The 22,000-nt window shown below is 30.1% G+C and overlaps 1 protein-coding gene across 1 annotated transcript in view; it reads left to right on the top strand.

Moving 5' to 3' along the window:
• LOC129988206 (uncharacterized) overlaps positions 1-18,105 on the top strand; it is a 116,962-nt gene extending 98,857 nt beyond the window's left edge. Inside the window, exon 3 of the mRNA XM_056096369.1 lies at positions 13,273-18,105. Within this exon, the coding sequence (XP_055952344.1) occupies positions 13,273-14,642 (1,370 nt within the window). The 3' untranslated portion in view covers positions 14,643-18,105. The remainder of the gene's footprint in view (positions 1-13,272) is intronic.
• The last annotated feature ends 3,895 nt before the right edge of the window (positions 18,106-22,000 follow it).

Genomic DNA, 22,000 nt, shown 5'->3' with positions numbered 1-22,000 from the left:
AGCAATTGTAATTTGAATTTCATTATAAAATTGTTTCTTAAATTTCTAGAATATTTCTAACTAAATCTTTTTTTTAAAAAAAACCAAAATATTTGTGAATAAATTTTCAGAGCTGAATCGTTTTTCTGTATTTCTGCAAGTCTTCGCAGAAACCTTGAACCCCATAAAATAAAAATCAGAATATATTACATTTCTGAAAGCTTTAACTATTGGTTTTGTCGATAGTTTGAAATTTTCAAAAGACAGATTTGGCATGGTTACGCCAATTGAATATCCAAAATGAAGACACTCCAAGTAAAATCAATACAAATCTTTTCAAAAATATATAAAAGTTACGGTTTCGAAAAAAAGCTATTGGAATCGAAATATTAAAACATGCTTAAGAACATAATATTAGAACATAATTTATAACATAATTTTCGAAAAGAATAAAAATAAAATCTTAATAAAATGCAGAAAACCAGTGGTTTGTAAAAATGTAAAAATATTAGAAGAGGATTGTCCCTGTAAATCCAAGGATATTACTGCAAGTCCAAGGATCATGTATTAAAAACAAGACACTCAACTAATACATGATGGGCGGTTAAAATTCCTTGGCATGTTAAGCGTTTGAAGACTTTATCTGTTTGTTGATTGGCAGTTTTGTTAGCAGAAATTATAAGAAAGGAATGGAATCTTCAATAATATTATAGGATATAATTCCGCCTGTTTTTATTAGGATTTAAGCTTGCTTTTTAAAGATTAGTAATCGAAAAATTTTCTGCGGTTGATTATTAATATAAGATTATTATCAAATAATCAAATTCTCGTCATTTTTTATAATGCAGTTTTAGTTCTCTTAAACTGAAATTTAGAATATCAATTTTTATACATATCGTATAAAATTCTGAAAAAATAAACCATTGAAAATATCTTAGAAATGACTTAATGACCGACTTAGAAATGACTTAATATTAGTCTGTGTTATAAAATTAAATATCTTCCATTCGTAAAAGCACAAAACCGAATTAACTTCTCAGCTGTAAAATCGAACTTTACATTCATTAAAGAAGTGGAGAAAAAATAGCGTTGCAAGTTGCTGAAAAGCTCTCGAGTGGAAAATATTCTGGTTGTTACAAAACGTGGGAGGAGACACCCCGTTGACACCTAATATCGTTTAATGTTACTTAACGTTGCGGATCGCTTGATTTTCACGAGCCAGCGATAGCAGAACCGACGCGTGTCCTTCGAGAAGATAAGTAATGTTTTCTCTCGAGGTAGGGCAAAGGTCTAGAATCAGTTTTTCTAACCCGAGCTGCGCATTTTAAGTTATAATGATATTAATTTTTACTTTCTGGTATATACGAAATTAAATTCGAAACTGCGTTTCAAGCCTTCCTATATTCGAAAAACACTTTTTATTCTTTGTGTCGGCCGGTCTATCTATGAATATAAGAAAAATACTTTAAGCTAGAGGGTTGAAATTTCATACGTAGAATTACGAAAAAACTTGAATATTTTTGTCAAATTTTGAACGAAATCCATTTAAAGGAAGTCTGACCGTTAGAATATAATTGAACTCGATAATTGTTGTTTATAATTGCACTTGTCACAGACAAGACCACTGACTTTAAAAATCAGTGATTTTAAGCCAAGGGTGCGTCTTTTGTTTTTTCAGTAGCTCCATCTAGGGCCAAGAGTACGACTTACCTATTTATGCATCACAACCCTTTTTATGGGGCGGACTTCAGTCATGCATTTCATTCAGAGATCGTAATATAGACCTGAATCAGAGAACGATCACCCCTGATCCAGTACCCCCAGTGGTATTACTCTCGACATGTAGGACTTTGTGACCACGACAGATTTATATGTGAGCCAGCCATCACACACACGGAGAGTCTTCGGCCCGCGGGATTTGAACTCGAACTCAAGGGACGTGAATCCAACGCCCTATACTCTTTCTAATGATGCTTAAAATTGTGTTTATCTAATTGCATGCGTTTTTTCCCTTAAATTATGAGAATGTGTAAAAATCTATTTTGTATGACTTTCAGCAATTGATCTTGTTGAAAAGAAATACAAAAAAAAAAAAAAAAAATGTTTGTTTCTTCAAATATTTAATTTTTTTTAAGATTATGAAAGAAATATACTGCTAATTATTTGCGTAATTTACATAAGAAATCAGAAGGTGAAATTACATTACCTGAAAAGACAACGTACAGTTTGAAACAGATTACTCGAGCACTTAAATTTTTATTGTCATGAACTCCATTAAAAAATATATCCCCATGTATATAACAAAGAAAATGGATGCAAAATTATTAAAATAAAGCGACTTTGATATCTGTCATTATTTGAAGTTTAAAAATGCATTATTAAGGGATTCAAAATCAAACTATGCATAAAAGATTTATTTTAAATTAACCACAATCAATACTCCCGGTGAATCAGCTGGTTATGAAAGATGAATAACATATTATAAACCTACTTACGGTAATATTATTTAATGATATAATCCCTAATATCAAAATTATTAAGATAAATTAAGATTATTTTTAAATCAATACTTTAATATATATAAAAAATAGTTAACATATTTTATCAATTTTTCTAAGATAATTATGAATGTTTTCATTCAAAAACTTCTTCAAACTATTCAAGCAACATGTTTAACATTTTCCGAAGTACAAATAAAAAAATAGAAAACATATGTATATCTCAAATTAGCTACGAACTAAAAATAATCTTCGTTTTCTAATTACTCCAGCCGACTTCACTGTTCTTTAGCTTCTTAATTCCACTGTCTATTATTTTTTTCCCTTAGAACTAAATCTCTATGTCGGTAAATTCTTTTAGGAAACTATATATGTTCAGATTACTTCCTCGGTCCTTCTTTTTTGCTTTCTGCCCTCCTAATCGGTTTGCTTCACTGTTCTTGTCATGGTTTATTATTATTATTTTAATAAAAGATAAAAATCGGAGTATTTAGTTGAAATTATAGAGTATGAAAATCGTTAAATAAATCTATGGCTGTTTTTCAAATCGTGCTTTACACGTTAAATAAATCTATGGCTGTTTTTCAAATCATGCTTTACACGTTAAATAAATCTATGGCTGTTTTTCAAATCATGCTTTACACGTTAAATAAATCTATGGCTGTTTTTCAAATCATGCTTTACACGCACAGCCTATATATATGTAAGGACTAAATTAAAACAAGGATAATTTAAAATTTGATTAAAATCCGTAAAAGATAAATCGATTGAAAAATTCATGTTTCGACTAAAGGTGGAAAAAATGCTTATTATATTTCAGAATTCTGTATTTTTCTTGAAATAGTTTTCTGCAGAATTTTGTATTTTTTTTTCCTTGAGTTCTTTATTCAAATGTAGCAAATTAAATTAGCCAAGTATGCATTTTTTTTATCGGGTTAGAACCTTCTATGAGAAAGACAATAGTCTTTCCTGAGGAATGACTATGGAATGTCACCTTAAATGTTGCACAACTTATAACATTCTTCCTTTATTCCTGGCATCCAATTTCAGTACTTCCGTCAACATGTTCTATACGCGTCCGACAATAAATTTCCTTTTAGATGTCAATGACCACAATAGCCTATGTTTGGCAACACCAGGCAGACCCTTTGAAATCGCTTCGATGTACCCCATGTCCTTGCGACCTGAAATCTGCTTCTCCACGCTTTAGCCTCTCGAACCTCATGCCCCTAACCCGGTTCCATATATATCTATATATAAAAAAAATGTTCCAAGCCTTGAAAAAGAACAACGAAGAAAAAACATACCACAATGGGAATCGGATATTTCACGGGTGCCACAACAGCTGATGACAGATCTCACGATTTCAGAAGCAAACATGAAAAATGGATTCATAGTCAACAGGTTGTCACTTCTGAATGGATCGCAGGATTTAAGATGGCAAGGGTCAATGGGCAAGATGGGGGCCACCCATAACGGGCCCGCTATGCAGGGGTCAGGTTCTTCTCAAGGAAGACCACAAGTGGATTTGTCTTTCGTGGTTATGACACCGTTGGAGTTGTCAACTTGTCTGTCGCTAATCCGGGAGCTATAGCATTCTCTTGATAGTGCGCTACTGTGAAAAAAAAAATGGCGCTACTTCTTTGAAGATGACCTCACCTTTAAATTTTTTTCATTCTTGCTAAAGTGTTTTGGTTGTGAAATCGTGGCTACTGGTTATTGAAACTCTAATTGGATAGGATTTTCTTTTTTGATGAAGGATTAAGGAGATGGGAAATCATTTGTCTTTATGAAAGAGCAGAGTTCGTGACTGATTTTTGTTTTACCGAATCAAAGCTCGCTGGAAGATAAATGATTAGTTAAGTTTCTCTATTAGAAGAGTTCTTTGATTTTCATAAGTCTTTTTTATTAGTTCGTTTTTTTTAATTTTAGAGACCAAAGCTGTAGAAAAAAAAGGGGGGGGGTCTTAGTTTATTTCGAAAATCAATGTTGTGAAAATGCTTTGTTTGATGAATTTTTTTAAAACTTAAAATAGACTATGATGGATTTATAGGCTTCAAAAAACAATTATAGTACTCTTGTTGTTACTTATGGCACTAGCCATTGACAAGACTAAGTCAGAGATTGAAGCCGAGTTTGTGTAGTAGCTTCTGAGGATACAGGCCCCTGAAGGCAGAATTCTGACTTCCAGCTCATATGAAGATGACACTCACATACTCGCTTGCACAAATCCTTTTTGCAGGGGGCGGAGGGCTCTTTCTCACACCTCACAGATACAGCAACCATGTCAAAACAGGACTCGAACCCGGGACGCCCAGATCAAGGGAAGACGCGCTACCCCTAGGCCAGGACGCCGGCATCTTCGAAATGTAAAATAAAAATATTTGAAAGCTTTTTCCTTTCAAGTAATTGAACCAATCCTAAATTGTTGAGTATAACTTGATGTTTTAAGAAAAAATTACAGATAAATTATTCAATCCGATATTTTATTAATCACTTTTAATTTAATAAAAAATATTGTTATTATTATTTTTACATTATTGTTTTGCAAATGTTAAGTTTTTATATTCCATCAATTATCAATCTGAAAGTTTGCAACGAAAGTTGCATGTTTTCTTTATTAGTAGTAGTTTCGAAGCCACTGAATTGCCACGAATAACATAAAAAATGAATGAACGATTGCTATTAAGTCGTAACAATTGATGTCATTTATCTCTAATAATGATAATAAATAAAGTGTGTTTGTGCATGTTGACACTTTAAAGAACAGATAATTTTACCCTGAGATATCAAATTTAGCATATAATATATATATATATTGAAGGGTAGGAATGTGCATCCTTGACCGGTTTTTGTTATTATCTTCAAAAATTTACTGCGCAATTCTTTGATCATTTAATAAAGTTTTTACAAAGATTAATACCTTTTTGACAGTAATTAATCAATTTTAACCCATTCAATTAATCAATAACTTCTTTTTAATGTCGTGGCTTTGAAGCCTTTGAATCGCAGCTTGTATTATAAAAATTGAATGACAGTCTACCTATTAACAACCACAGCCAACCGGCTGCCGTTTATATTCAATAATTGCTCACATATTTGTGCGATGTATTATGACAATCATATTTTCTTTATTTTCAACTCAAGATATCTGGAACTTGTTGATGTGATAAGTTGAAAACATGCAGGAAAATAAATTGAAATAATTTGTGTTATGACAAAAATTTAATTTGAATTTTAAAATTTACTTCAAAAATTCTTAACCGTACATTAAAAAAAAAATCAAACGGCCACACTTCTTTTTTCGCAATCAGGTGAGATTTATTTTCACATTTTTACACTATCTCCCAAAGTTATCTTAAACGCGGTGTTTGGATTGCTTATCTTCTAACTAGCAAAGTGGCACTAATTTTGATCTCTCCTTATCGCCGAGTAGAGAGAAGGTGACAGAGCATAAAATCCAGATCTTTTTTATCACACTCCTGTTTTCATTTTGTTCATTTTTTTTTAATCTGTACCTGAAGCTCCCGATAACCTGGGGGTAGGGTCGGGACACCACTTGTAGATCGACCTTGTACTTTTGTTCAACCTTGTTATAAAAGCTTTCTTGCAGGCAGACAATCCGTGTAAACAAGTGCGTTCTATCTGTGTTTCGCTTTATTACTGCCTTTTAAAAGATTCAGACATCTCATTTGCATGTCACGACTATAATTTACGCTTGTTTAGAAGTGTATTTTTGATTCTTTCAGGGGGAAAATCCAGAGACATTTTCTGCTGAAATGAGTTTTTCGATGTGTTGCAAGTTGCTCGTTGTTTATGCCGCATTAACATGTAACTGGTGTTGCGTTGGAAATGCGGTTTTCCTGGACTTTAGAATCATCACTAATATTTTGTTTTATGTTGATATTAGTTGAAATTTTAAGGAAGCGATTGATGTCCATAAATAACATTTTGCCAGAAAACTTTAGCTTGTTATCTGTATTATCTACTTTGTCCGTTATTATGTTCGACTACAAAATATAATCGTATAGTAATTTTGTAGCTGTTTTAATTTTCCTTTAAGCTTATTTAAATTTTACACAAACATAATAACACTTAAACAGCTTCATTAATATTACTGAATTTCTAAACAGACTCAACTATACAACTTTCGCAAGGTCAATGGTATAATAGTTGAAGAAAAATAATTGTTATTATCATCAAATGAAACAAAAGTGTTTTTATTTTCATATTTCTTTTTTATCTGCTTTCACCAGCATTGTTTAAAAATATTCAAATAGTCATTTTAATTCAGATTAATTACAATTTAAAACAAAGTGGAAGATTTTTTACAATTGCTTTTCTAAATTTAGTTCCATAAGTTTTACGTATGAAAGATTTTTCGATTTTTTTTTTTCTTTTTTGGCATAATTGAAATGCATCGCAAGAGCTCTTTAAAAAAGTAAAACATAAAAACTTTGAATTTTCTTTAAAATGTGCTGACATCTACTTGTGGAGTGTTGGATGCTTTGCAAAATTCAGCAAAAAAAATGTTTGAAGAAAGTAATCCGATGAAAAATAATAGATGAACATCTTACTATTTATCATCTTGTTCCTATCGTCAAAATCACTTGATCTCTCAGAGATTTTACTGTATAGTGAATTTTTTAAATTCTTAGACAGAACCGCTTAATACGATAATCAACTTTTTAAAAATGTGTTTCTGGAAAAAATTTTACAACCTTGATTTAGCGTATGCCGATTTTAATTTTAATTTATTTTTCTGATATTATTTTTGATAACTAACTTGTAGTCTAACTTGTAACTTGTTCATATATTGTTAATCTTTGCAAGCAGGTGTGAACGACGCAGTTCATATTGATAAGGCTAATCAATAATCATTGCAAATATTACGAGGTCAAACGTTTTATTATTTTTATTTTCTTACTGTTTCATTATTAAAGAAGAAAATCGCAAGACGAATATGAAATTAAATGTATTTTATTAGCATAAATTTCCTATTTAATTTTCTTTTTTATATATTGCTTTCTGTAGGTTAATCCTCATATAATAACTGAAATTCTCAATAATTTACTGGGGGCTTTAACATTGTATTTGAATGAATTCAAATCTTATTCATACAAATTAAATGTCTTAAAACATTGTACAGAAATCTAAAACGCAGTTTGCGAAGTATTTTGCAAAAAGTAAAAGGGGAGTGTTCCTTTTTTTTGTTTGAAAAGAACTGAGTGGAATCGAAGTTTTTGAAATATTTTGTAAAAAGCAAAAGATTTTTTGTTTGTTTGAAGATATGTGAATCGAAATGAAATAAAGATTCACATTAACTTTTTAAATGCTTATAGAAATTTTTTTTTGTGAATATATAATTGGCAGATATAGTCGCGAAAAACTTTCAATAATCATTTTGAAAACATCATATTTTTTATAAGCACCTTTTTATCATTTATTTTAGAAATTACTAAAGCGATTTAAATAAACAAATGAAATCGATGCAAAACAAAATCTGTGCATCTTAATCTTTTTTTAAATTGCTTAAAATATAGAGTAAAATATACTTTCCAAATGTTTAAATATATTAGAGAAATTATTTTATAAACATATAAGCTGATTTAGAAATGTTATGAGATGTAATTTTAAAAAGTACCTTAGAAATAATTACTTTTATATTGTATTTCTGTCTGTTTAAACTGATATGTTAAAAAAATTTCTAAAATCACTTTTAAATTAAATAGATTTTATATGATATATTATAGATGTTATTAAAAATTATCGTTTTAAATGAAAAGAAATGAATATTGGTTACTTGTCTTTAAATTATGAACTAATTGTACTGTTATATTTAAGCTTATTTTACAAAAAATACAATTGTGTTAAATAATATATCTTTCTAGCAATTAGGTGACAAAGTTGATTATGGTATAAGATTGAATTAAAAAAATTTTTAAATAACTTTACAGCAGCCAAAGAGATTTTTTTTATAAGAACAAGAATTCATTCCTCTTCCTAGGTAACGGAAACATTTCAATAATTATTAATTTTTAGAATTCTTTTAATCTTATCTAGATTTTTTTTTCTCGGAAAGAACTTCTATTTTTTTATTTCATTTTTTACATTTGTTTACATATTACTAAAATTAAATCATAATAATCTTTTAAAAAATCTTGATTTTGTCTTATCCATATTCATGTTAACTTACAACAAGAAATGCATATTTTAACAAAACATTTAAGATCTTCTTTTCTTTGTATCTTTGAATTTTAATTATTATTTTATTACGATGAAAGTTTACATGCATATAAATGAAACGTACATTTTAAATGGAATTTCGTGTCCTGAATTTTGGCTATGTTTTGTAAAGACTGCATTTTGAATAACAGTCTGAATTAAATTAAACAAATTTTAAAGCCACAAATAAAAAAATTCTGTGTTATTCGGTGATTATATCTAAATCATATCTTTTGCTTGAGATAAGCTTATCCCATATAATGAAACTAAATTACAGTTATTCATAAATATTCATATTTCATTCAATGCAAATTTATCTTAAATAATTCGGAAGTGTTGCATACTAATAGGTATTAAAAACATTCTGCGATTTCAAACAGATAAGACATTTTTTTAATGCCTTACTTAGGGAGGGGCTAAAAGTTTTAAGTAATAAAGTTGAATTCTAATTTAATTAACTCTAGATTAGAACTAGAAGGTAATTTTAGAATATTTTAACAAACATTTTAATTAACTTCAAAGTTAAAATCGTGTTTTTATGTACGTTTTTAGGCAAAAGTCTTCTATTTTGTTTCTGCCCTTATTGTATTTTTATGCAACCAAATGTGTTTTTAACGCGATTTTACAAATATTTGATTAGTAATAATTGAATTGACATTTTCAACTGATTTGAAGTACAGTAAAAATTACAAATTCTGCGACAAAAAAAAAGGATCCAGGAAGATCTGTCACCCAAATGGGCCCATCCTTTTATTAATATTCGATTATAAACAAACTGTTCTTCAGTAAATAACTATTTTATTTCTAAATAAGCTCAAATAAATAAACAATTTTATGTACAAGTGCTTGTAATTTATAAACTTTATTTCTTTTATATGCTGCAAATGTTTGCAATTGATAATATTTTTTTGCACCTCGAATCGATATCCCCTTGCAAAAACCTGGCAACATTATCGAAACCACCTTAATAAGTAGTTTGCCGCATATCCAGCGACAGATTCCAACTTTCCACGTGTTAGAGGCGATCGTTTTTGGTGCCCGTGTTCCTGTTGAAGATCGTAAAGATCGCAAAATGGAAGGGTAAAGAAAAAAAAATCCAAACACATAAAATAATAATAAAAAGGTGCAGGGCGTCTCCGATCACGAGCGGAACGGGCACCGGAACCGGTCGGCACTCTGAAAGGTCATGTCCTAAAATTCATTTTTTCGTCACTAGGTTCTTCAAGAAATCATCAGAATTCCCCGAATCTAGAGGAATTAATGCTTTTTCATAACGAAATGACTGCTCGAGATAGTTTTATTGCATTTCTGTTTTTGCTCCAGTTATATTTGATGGAAAGTTTCTTTTGCAATCATTTCTGCAGCAAACAAACTGTGAGGGATAAACACATGTATTTTCTGGGAATGCATTAGATACTGAATCGTAAAGGTCAGGCATTTCATTAAATACGATAATCATCCATTCTTTAATCTTCTTCTTTTTATAAATCTTTTGCTTGGGGATGGTTTCCCATTGTGAAGCTATTGAAGAAGGCGCGAAATGTAATAAGGAATGGCATCCAACTATCTATTTGTTAGAATAATGGATATTTATTACTTGTTGAATCTGCATCTTTGAGATGACTCTGAATCATGCATTGCTGCATTATGATTAAATATTTGCTGTTTTTCTTAAAAGTTTTGTTTTGAAAACTCATATAAAGAAATTGCATAACACTTCAAATAATGTGTTTACTGCAATTATTATATGGCAATTTCAATGTTTTAACTAACCAGACTTTAAATGCATAGAATGGCATTATTTGTTTGGTGTGTTAACTATTTCAGATAGCATAAACAAAAGAAACGTAGTGTTTATTCATTAAAGAATGATTTGAAAGTGCATATACATAATATTTAGAAAATTTTCGCCAAATTGATATTGACAAAACAAGAATTAAAATGAAATTGGTTAGAATTAAAAACATTTAAGGATGAATTGGGTTTGAAAATTTAAGCCATCAAATGAAAACACGATTATGTTTTCCACATACTTTCTTTGTGAAATGGATTACACTATTGTGCATATTCGTGAACTAATTTTTAATATCTTCTCTGTGAAGTTTTTTTTTATAAAATGTACCCATCAATTTTATTGTGTTGGCAAATATCGAATCTCCAAAAACAAAACTATTTTTGATGAAATTTTATTGAGATGTAAAGAAATCACATCTTAAACTTAAACAAAAGCAGTTAAAAAGATGACAAATAAAAACAAATATAATATCTTATTTTTTAAAAGATCATAAAAAATGGTATACACTTGAAAATCTACCGATTTATCGTCATCTGATAGGCATTATTGCTCTCTACTTGTTAACATTCTGTTTTGGTTGGGGCTGTCGTGTTTTATGGCAGTGTTGGTTGGAATCGTTGTATGGTTGGTAGAGAGCACCGTCTGCCAACATCATGAGTTTGTAATAGAATGCCAATGTAGGGTTGAATAGAGTATCATGTTCAAGTTGATATAAGATAAAGTAACACTATTGTAATGACAAAATAAAAACTTAAAATGTGTGCAAATATTTTCTACATGTCATTACAATCTAACGTTAGTATCTGAAGTTTTACAATTAAATGAAAAATATTAGTATATATTTATTTTTCGAATGCAAATATTATCATTTATACGCAATCAAGATATAATAAATAATATATTTATTTTATACATATAGTATATTATTATTAATATATTAATATTTTATACAAGCTTAAATTTGTCCTCATTTCTTGCATATATATCTAAATTTATTCCGTGTATCTTCGAAATGGATTTGGATCAAATTTCATATTTAGATAAGGTTTTGCTTTTTAAGTTTATCTATAAAAGTGTCTTTCCTGAACAAAAAAAAAGGGGGGGGGGAGAAAAGAAAAAAGAAACAGGATTTTACACACACACACACACACAAAATAAATTAACTAACAATTAGTCTTTTTTTTTTAATCTGCTCTCATGCTAACAATGTCATACACCACCATCTCTTAAATTTTTGTGGTACTTGCATTGTTGCTATTGGATGATAAAATACGCTATATGACGTTTCCTATATGAATACTTTCGGCTCACATCCAATAGCAACAAGGCAATTATTATGTTACGAATTATAATAGCATGTTAAACTAAGTCCATTCATGTTTTTTTTATTTATTTAAATAACCAGTTCATATATAGGTAAGATTGAAAAATATTCATATGTAATCAGTATGTGATTCGCATCTAAATATTTTCTCTGAAAAACCACGATTTCACAAAAAAAAAAAAAACCTGTCAAGCGAAGTTGGTTTTCCTGATACTTGTAATTAACATGACTCATGCTTATTCATATGATGAAATTTTAAGTCATCAATTCGTAATTCCAAAAAATCACATGCAAACTCTTCTTTTTAGCGAAAGAAGACGGAAGTTTACGTTTTGCAAAGAGTAAACAGCTCACGTAAATAAAATTTGTAAAAGAAGGTTCCTCGTTGACAAGATGATAGAAAACGACTAATTTATTTTCTGTCCATTCTGAATTTATTTATTGCATCTTGCGCCATGCGCATAGAAGACAGTACTTAACCATAAGTGATCATAAAATACAAGGACAACGTTCGGAAAGATCTCTCCAAGGATACAGCAATTTAGCTGCGTGACAAAGCGTGTCCTCAAGCCGTCCAATTCAGTAGCTTCGGAAATAGAACTGCACGGTTGCTGTTATTAAAAATCAGATCGGAAAATTCGGAAAAAAAGTAATAAAGTAAATAATGCTTGAAAATAAATAGATGTATTTAAGAATAAGAAATGCATGTCTTATGAATAATTAGATTGGGAAATGTTATTGGATTTGATACACAAAAGAATGAGTTATTCGCAGCAGATTCGTTTCAGTAGGAAGGACAGATAGACGAATTAACTTTATTGCAGTGTTTAAATCAAGAAATGATTTGATTGCTGTTTCACAAGGTGAAATTGAGATAAAATAATGATTGAATATAAATCTTTTTGACCAAGATTTTTTTGTAATAATTTACAAAAAAATTAAGAATTGAATATCACATATATTACATGCACTACAGATTAGAATGACAACATTATCTTATTTTTACCATGTATAATCACTTCTCAATTTCAAAATTTCTTAAAATATTACTTTATTGAAGTATAGTAGTCTTGTAACAGACTAAACATAGTTTTAAATAAATACGATTTAATAATGAATTTAGAATTCATTATTAAGAATATGCTATTTTTGGGCTGATGTTAAAAAATGCATTAAAAAATAAACTAATTAAAAAGTCAAAACTCTAATCTGCCTTCTTTAAAATATTTTTGCGTCATGAATTTGTAAGTTTACTGCGAACTTGTAGTTTTGAATACCTTCTAAAACATGGTTTTGAATCAGAAAAAACTTATAAATCATGTGAATAAACGATTTTTTATAAATTATTTCACTTAATTTTACATTTTATGAAAAAAAATGCGTACCATTTTTCTATAATTAAATTTGCACGCCACAGATGCTCTAAACATTCCTTCAATTCTTCTTTACAGGAAAGAAATGGCGTGGTCTGAGTCATGAAGACAGACGACCCTATGTCGAGGAAGCTGAACGTCTTCGAGTTCAACATATGCACGACTATCCCAATTACAAGTACCGGCCGAGAAGGAGAAAGAATACTAAACGTGGCAGCGTGCGAAAGGGGGCAGCGACTGCACCGGCATCACCACCAATGATGCCCATCCCCTTCCCTGCACCCTCACCATCTTACTCTTTTCCATCCGGAAACAGTCATATAATGGGTCCCTACAGCGGCAACGGTAGATCACCTTCTATGAACATGGACGTGTGCGGCCTGCAGACACCTGATTCGTCACCCCACGGAAGTCCATGCTCCGATGCCAACGCAGCTCGCCAACGAATGGACAATTACAGGTATCCTGAATTTATGGGAATACCCATGAGTAACAATCACTCTACTGCGAATGGTGAAATGTCAGGTTCCTCTAATGTGAGTCCTGATTCTATTCGTTCCCTACCAACTCCTGAAATGTCTCCTATCGACAGGGACCAGGATGGATTCATGTTCCAAGGTCAGAAAGAGGCTGCGCAGGAACAGCAGAGACAAGGAGGAGAGGTAAACGAAAATCCTGTGTCCCAACTCATCACCCGCTTTAGCGATTCGTCCAAGTTCCTAAAGAATGTCCGTCCACCCTTCCCAGTTAGGGGAGCTCATCATGCCACCAACGGTATGACCCTGAGGGATCTCGTTGCTTCTAGCAACAACCCATCTGCCACATACGCAGCCCTAACTGCCATGTCCCCACTTCCTCATTACTCAATGGCAACGGAAATGATGTCTGCTGATGGACACCAAGCTATCATAAAAGGACAAGACCAGGAGGAGAGAAATTCGTGCCACTACTCGTATTCGTTTGGTGGTGACGTTAAGCCACCACGGCCATTGCCTTCCTACAATCCTTTTCCGTCCACTTCCCAGTTCCAAAATGCTGTCTATTATCAACAGGGCAGGTACTCTCAGGGCAGCGATGGCAGCTACTTCGCGGAGCATCCTTACCCTGACAACGAGAGCATTGAAGATGTCGATAGAAACGAATTCGAAAAATACCTCAAAGGCAACACTAACAACAACACTGTTGCTATGACCTCTCAATTTTCGGACGCTTACCAATGTATAGAGGGACCCTCTTACGTGGAGGTTCCCAATGATGGTACAAATACGGACAAATCTTTTTTGGGCATGTCCATGGACAATTCTGTTGAGGGTGTCTCAAATTTTGCGCGCACAGTGTCTTCTGCTTCGAACATTTCTGCGATTTATGGAGCTTCAGGATCTCCAACCAAAAGTGAAAACTCAGGACTCATAGCAGCGCTATCTGAAGCCAGGCAAATTATGCTATAATGTAAAGCGAGAATCTTTTATAGTGTAAAAAAAACGCAAATTTGAGAGATGGTGTATGATGCACCTGTTGATTACCAGTGCCTTAATCCCGCGTGTCTTCTGGAATAAGTTCACTGCAGTGAAGAACAGTTACCTGAGGAAGTGTAATAAGTCTGATCTTTTTCTTTATTTATGACTGTCTTGACTGTCTTCGAGAGATCTCATGGAGAATCATTAGTAAGGTAATAATTAATTTATGTTCAACAAGACACAATTACTTTTTTTGATTTAATATAATAACACTATGGAATTACGACACTGCCATTTGGATTACATGACGTGAAAGGGCAAGGATCCACGTTGATTAGAAAGAACCGGTGGTTCTACTGTACTCTCTCCTCAGTACTCAAAATGCCATTTCAATTTACCGTAAGTGCCATGTAAAACGACTATATAAAAGAAATATAATTCAGGACTTCAGTTTTGTTACAATCACTTTACAAACTCTTTTTTTTTATATATAATTATCTTAAAGAGGACATTTACACATAAGACAAAAGTACAGAAAGACTGAGCGAGATCTTGCTAAAAGAAAAATGGATTTAGTTGTGGTTTGCAGTAGGATGAGATTGTTATTTTTGGAACTCAATGTGCGTGAGGAAAGTCGCCAATCACTGCAGTGAAGAAGTGCAATATGATGCAAAGGACGAGAGACTTTCCGAGATTTTCAGCCTGGACGGATTTTCGGTGAATATATGTACATAGGGTTCGTATTTAAGATGTGACTTACGTTTAGTTTTTGAAGATTTTCAGTTTATTGTATATTTACAAATTTAAATGTTCTATCATGAATTCTTATCAGTAAGTGCCTGTATTTACGATGGAAATTCAACAATAATTGAAATGTATTATTTTTATAAATGATAAATGAAATACGTATTATTTTTATAAATAACTTCTCTGTTAACAGCGTAAACTGTAGAATCGATTAAAAATATAGAATTTAAAATGAATTAAACACAATATATTTTAAACTTATTTATTATAGAAGTTACATGTTGTTGGTGATATTTGTAAAAGCATTTTTACATTAACGTTATAAAATATTCCATAAAATTGTTTATAACTTAGAAAGAATTATTTATTATCATTGTCTAATCTAATTAAAATAACTTTATGAAGTAACACTTAATAACATGCATTTGATTCACTGGGTTTCAAATATCATCAATTTAGCGTCAGTCATTTTTTTAAAATCAAAATTTAGATATGTGTTCACAAAAGCTAACCAATTAAAGCATTTTTCTATCATAAAATCCATTTCATTACAAAATAATATTCATAAATAATAAATTTTTTACAAATAGTATCACAAATAACTTTCCATACCCAAAATGAAACGGTGTTTGCATGCCATAATCAAAAAGTATTTTTCATGCATGATTGAGGTAAATCAAGATAAATCATGAAAAATTGTCTTTGAAAGTATTCCCATGCAATAGAAGTTGTTTGAGTTTATTAATTCAGACATACATTCCATTTTTATTGTATTAATTTGTGTTTCATAATGTGTGAGAGAATTATGACAAAATTTTTTGTTTGTCTTCTATTACATTTTAGTTGTGTTTGTTTATCGCATCAAGTTGCTTCAAGTTGCATAGCAAAACGGCAGTTTTATGACACTGATCTAAGATGTGTATAAATGTTTACAAAAATTCAAATGTATATAAGTAATTGTACAATCTGATGTTAAATCTGATTACTTTAAGCAAACCACTGAAATCTTAAACAAGTATTGATTTTACGATCTAAACAGAATATTATAACCATATACATCATTATGACATAATTAAATCTTAGAAAAGATGAATAAATTTTTAAGAAATTTCATATATCTTGATAATTTAGTATAGTTAAACTCTTCACTAGAGCAATGAAAATTTGGACTCACGAATTTGAATAATCCAGAAAAAAAATTGATAAACATAAGAAGAAAAATTATACTGTTTATATCAAGATATTTTTACGAATAGTACAAACACAGCTTTTAAACTATTTTTATTAATTATTTTTTTTAATTTACAGTATAATTAACAATACGATTAAAGTAAAGACTGAAGTAAAGATTTGAGTTATTGTAAACGACATAGAGATTAATTGAAAGTTTTGAGTGGCATCATCGCTTCGTTTTCTCAGGTTTTCGTGTCCCTAATGTTAGTAATAGTACTAATATCTGGATTTAGATATCAATGGCCAAAAACATCTAAAACATAACTATACTATTTTTATATAAAGCATAATTTACGAAATTTTCCCCTGTAGATGAGATGCTTATTCAATTCATTAATTTTATTAACTTGTAACATTCCTATCCTAGTCAAATGTACCACCGATCATTAATATATACGATAACAGTAATAATCAGTTTCGAAATGCAAAGACGAAATTATTGTAAAAGATTAACTATTCTTATAAAAATATAATAATGCCTTGATAAGGTGTTAACAAGCAGATTAAATTTATTGTGTTCTTTTTTTCTTTTGGTAATAAGGAATGAAATAAGAAAAAAAATGTTTTAGGAAGATTCCTACTTTTGAGGTTTCAATCAAATCGACAAACAAAAAAAGTCCATCCAAATGTTTTTTTATGGATTATTACGTGTAATTGTAAAATATATTTTTTGACAGGTACTATAATATTACGTAATCCAAAATGATTGTGGTTGCTGAAGTTGTGCAAGATTCACTGAAATTATAAATAAGTGACACATAAAAATTATCTGAATGATTTGCATCATTTTGTATTTTTGGATAATGTTAAATCAATTAGAAATGCAAAAATACAATCACTTGAAAATCGTTGTTTCGACAAATCTCTAAAATTTTCACTGAATAAATTTCACAAAATATTAGACGAATTTAAATGCAGAGAATATTCTGTGATTGTAAAAATGAACTGCTATGTATTCATTGAAAATGTCAAAAAGTTTTTTAGAAGTGTAAACTTCTAAAAAAAATATTAAAAGTTATAAATGAGTTTTACTGTGAGTTCTATTACTTTTAAAACTAGAACTCTTTAACCCTGAGAAATTTCAGGTTAATGCTCAAATGTTAAACAAATTTGATTTTTCTATATAAATTGTTTTGAAATATTTTGCCTTGGATTAAAAGGCACAGATACTTGAGAGGTGTTTCTTTCAAGTTTCCAAAAGAGCCTTATAATGTTTCTGTTAATGAAAATAAATATATTTTAAAAAACCGGTGAGTTAAATTTAAGATGCTGATAGCAGAATTATTTATTGTATATTATATAAAATGTGAAAAGCAATAAAACTATTTTGTAAAAAATTGTATTTACTATATGTGTTTGTGAAGCATATGATGCCTTTATTATATTTCAATTTTGAAATGATGATTTGTGTTGAAAATACTATAAGAACATGGAGCAATCTGTTGTAGTTAATAAAAGTACTTTAAAATTTAAATTGTTTTTTGTTTTTATTGCTGAATTCTGTATCTTTATCTGATGAAAAATGTATTCTTTATCTACTTCAAAAAGTGCTTAGAAAAATATAAAATTAAGTAATGGCTTTTCGCAAGATGCTACTGTCTTTTGTGACTACCCGTTTGCCTGGGATATGAGTTGTATTTAACTTCAGTTACATTTCTTAGGGTCAACTTTATGTTCATGATTTTGACAACGAACTATTTCTTAAGTAGATTTGTCAAACTTAAAAGCTAGGTTATTTTAATAGCTTCACATATAATCTTTGTGTAAATGAAAATTCTTAATGAAGACCATACCACGACATTATAGTGCTATTGAAAATGTAGATGTTTTATTTATTTATCTTCTTAGTATTAAAACCATTTTTTTATTCGTCATATAAACTGATGCTAAACAATAAATAGATGTTATACAAAATTCTTTTTCTCTAGCTTTTAACAGAAGGGAAAAATCATCAAATATATGAAGAGACAATGAAAACTGTTTTAATTTCAGAGAAACATTATAATTTATTGCTAAAAATTAGGCAAAAAAATTATTTTTAAAAAATTACCAAAATTCTGGAAAATTTTGTATAACAATAAAGTTACTGTTATTAAAAAAGCAATTTTTAAAAACTTTAAAATGGTGCAAAAATCAGCTTTGTGCATTATTATCCGAAATTATAAAAGAAAAAAAAATGGGTAAAAATTTCGCATTTTTTATTGACTAAAATCAAACAAAAATTTCAAGAAAAATCACTCCGAAGAATTTTTAAATCTTACAGAATATTTTTGCTCTAACTTTGATGGCTTTGAGTCTAATGTTATCTCTAGTAGAAGCCAACATAGACACACATATTCATCTTTATTAGAAATAGAGATTAATTTTTCATATTAACTTTTTGTCCTGACAAAAAAAAATATAAAATGCATACATTAGAGAATATTTAATTTTTACGTCTCCATTTTTTTTTGTATCCGCTTGTATTGTAAAAAATGAGCATAGAATTCGAATAACCATTGCATAGACAACTAATCCTTAGAACCTTTAGTGCTTTATTAAATTCAAAAATATGGCTACAGATTTGATATTATTCCTAAGAATTAATTTCAGATTTTTTTCCTATTATGCAAATTATATAAAAATTATCTAATATTTATCTTATTAGATAATAATCATTACTTGTCAAGAATCTGAGATCGTCGATATCTTCTTTTGATTGGCTGTAAGACTCGGCATAGGAGTGCGAAGCCTTAAAATTATACATAAAATTTTCAGAATTAAAATAATTTATTTATACAGATGCAGAATTTTATCAAAAATAGGTTTATTTGAATTGCTGACTATTATTATCTAGACATAGCTTCTAAAACTTATTGATGACTTTGTCGTTTTGGCACACTCTGTAATTACTTCAAATTTATGAAATACAGCTTATTGATGACTTTGTCGTTTTGGCACACTCTGTAATTACTTCAAATTTATGAAATACAGCTTATTGATGACTTTGTCGTTTTGGCACACTCTGTAATTACTTCAAATTTATGAAATACAGCTTATTGATGACTTTGTCGTTTTGGCACACTCTGTAATTACTTCAAATTTATGAAATACAGCTTATTGATGACTTTGTCGTTTTGGCACACTCTGTAATTACTTCAAATTTATGAAATACAGCTTATTGATGACTTTGTCGTTTTGGCACACTCTGTAATTACTTCAAATTTATGAAATACAGCTGATTTTGAGAAATAGCAGTATATATATATTCCAATAAAAAGAAATTCATCGGAATCGAATTAGGTGAGCGTAAGAGAGGTTTTGGCAGTCTTTTATCTCAAATTCACATCTAAATAGACAAATTTAGTTGATATTCGTAGATCTGTACGTGCTGAAAATACCACTTTTCATTTTTAAATATTTCTTAAATGTCTGTTATGGATTCTAATAAACATCACTTATCTATTATCTTTTCTGAAAAAAAGGTTCTAATAATTATGCACGCACACAATCCACACAACATAAAGAATATTTATAAATTAAATCAAAAGCCCCTTCGTAATTTTTACATTCATAGGATTTAATTATGGAGAGTATTGATGTATTCTTAGACAAAACAGCAGCTTCTATAATGCGAGGAAAAGTAAACATTTACAATTCTTTACAACAAAACGTCTTCCTATTACCTCGTATATGAAATGTAGAAACAGTTTTATAATCAAAAAAAAAAAAAAAAAAAAGAAAGAAAGAAAAAAGAAAAACGGACTCAAGATTTTGAGAATCTCCACGGTTCAAACCTCTCCGAGTTCGAAAAGCACATTTTTGGCATTGTGTCTATGAACATAATACTTAAAAACACTTTTGAGTCAGACATACGGGATTCGGTATATGATCTCTACATTAAATTTTTTTATCTCTATCGAATTTTAAATAAAATTCATTCAGATGAAATCTATTTGTTCGGCTGTTCGAATTTAAGTTAACATAACTATAAAACGAAGAAAGCTAGATGAATAATATTTGGTACACATATTTAACATTTAAAGCATAGATACCTAACAAATTTGGAACCAAATATGTTGTTGTTGTGTTGTGACTTATGGTGCTTTACAAGTCCGCTGGCAGTTATCTGTCAGCGATTTAAGCTGAGTGAGCGTCTCTTATTTTTTCAGTAGCGCCAACTAGGGCCTAGAGTGCGAATTAGCTACTTCATGCGTCACATTCGCTTGCACAACCATTTTTTACAGGGTTGGGAGCATATTCACACATAGAAGAACAACTATGCCTGAACCGGGACTCGAACCTGGAACTCCCAAGTTAAGGGGACCAAATATATCAAGAGGTTGACTGGTGTCTGTCTGTACTTTCAGGAACATGTAAATACGATAAAAACTCAATGACTTAAATATGTTAAATTTGATATGATATTTTATGAATACAAGTGTAGTCTTATATCAAATTTTGGTTTCAACTGATTGAAAAAAAAAACATGCCTAAATTCGATTCTCTTGTACTATTAAGAGCATGTCAGTGATGAATCGTCAAGAATATCGGTATAGATTCAGTAAAAATAGTGGATTCACTCGAAAGATCTATATTATACCAATATCGTAATTACTATACACCAATGCCAAGGTAATTACGACTTTACCCAAGGTTCACAATTTTATGTGGAAGAAGGGTAATAACATTTTTATTGGAAAACATGCAAGAAATGTTTGGAGAGACCAGTCCGAATGGTTAGCATTTTGATTGTTTCTCTTTGATTACTGTCTAATTAGATGACAACTTTCGCTTCGAAAAAACTTGCTATACTATTCACTCAATTAAAAATCTATAGGAAACATGAGGTGTTTATGGATTATATGTGATTTTTGTATGGGATCATAGTGTTTTGTACTGATTTAATTTTAATTTCTAAATTAACCCTTTCTAGGGCCGGGGGAAGTATGCTTCCCACCAAATTTATCAATCTTCGTATGAATTTATGTAGGTTGGCATAAGTTCTGACAAACTTTTTTAGAAAGACAGAAACTTAGATGCTTCAGTTCTTTATTTTACACCAAATGATGTGTCTTGATTTGATACTTAATTATTAATGAACCAAATTAATTAATGAATCAAATTAAATTTATCTAATAAGCTAAATGAATCCCTTTTCTTATTCTAATTTCAAGCCTAAAAATATTTTAACATAATATGACTAGAAAAAAATGGCCCGTATGATGCTTGTGGGATTAAAGAAAGAAATCTATTTTTCACACTAAAATATTTTAAGTAACATAACATTAGAGCGAAATAGTTATGCATGCTGTCTAACATCTATTTACATGTTATCTTATTCCTTGCTATGACATCATATCCTTTTTCTTCCTGGAGGATATATGAGG

The sequence above is a fragment of the Argiope bruennichi genome, chromosome 10 (genome assembly GCF_947563725.1).
Source record: "Argiope bruennichi chromosome 10, qqArgBrue1.1, whole genome shotgun sequence".
Taxonomy (NCBI): Eukaryota; Metazoa; Arthropoda; class Arachnida; order Araneae; family Araneidae; genus Argiope; species Argiope bruennichi.
The sequence above is the reverse complement of the archived record's forward strand: the minus strand, read 5'-3'. Positions and strand labels throughout refer to the sequence as shown.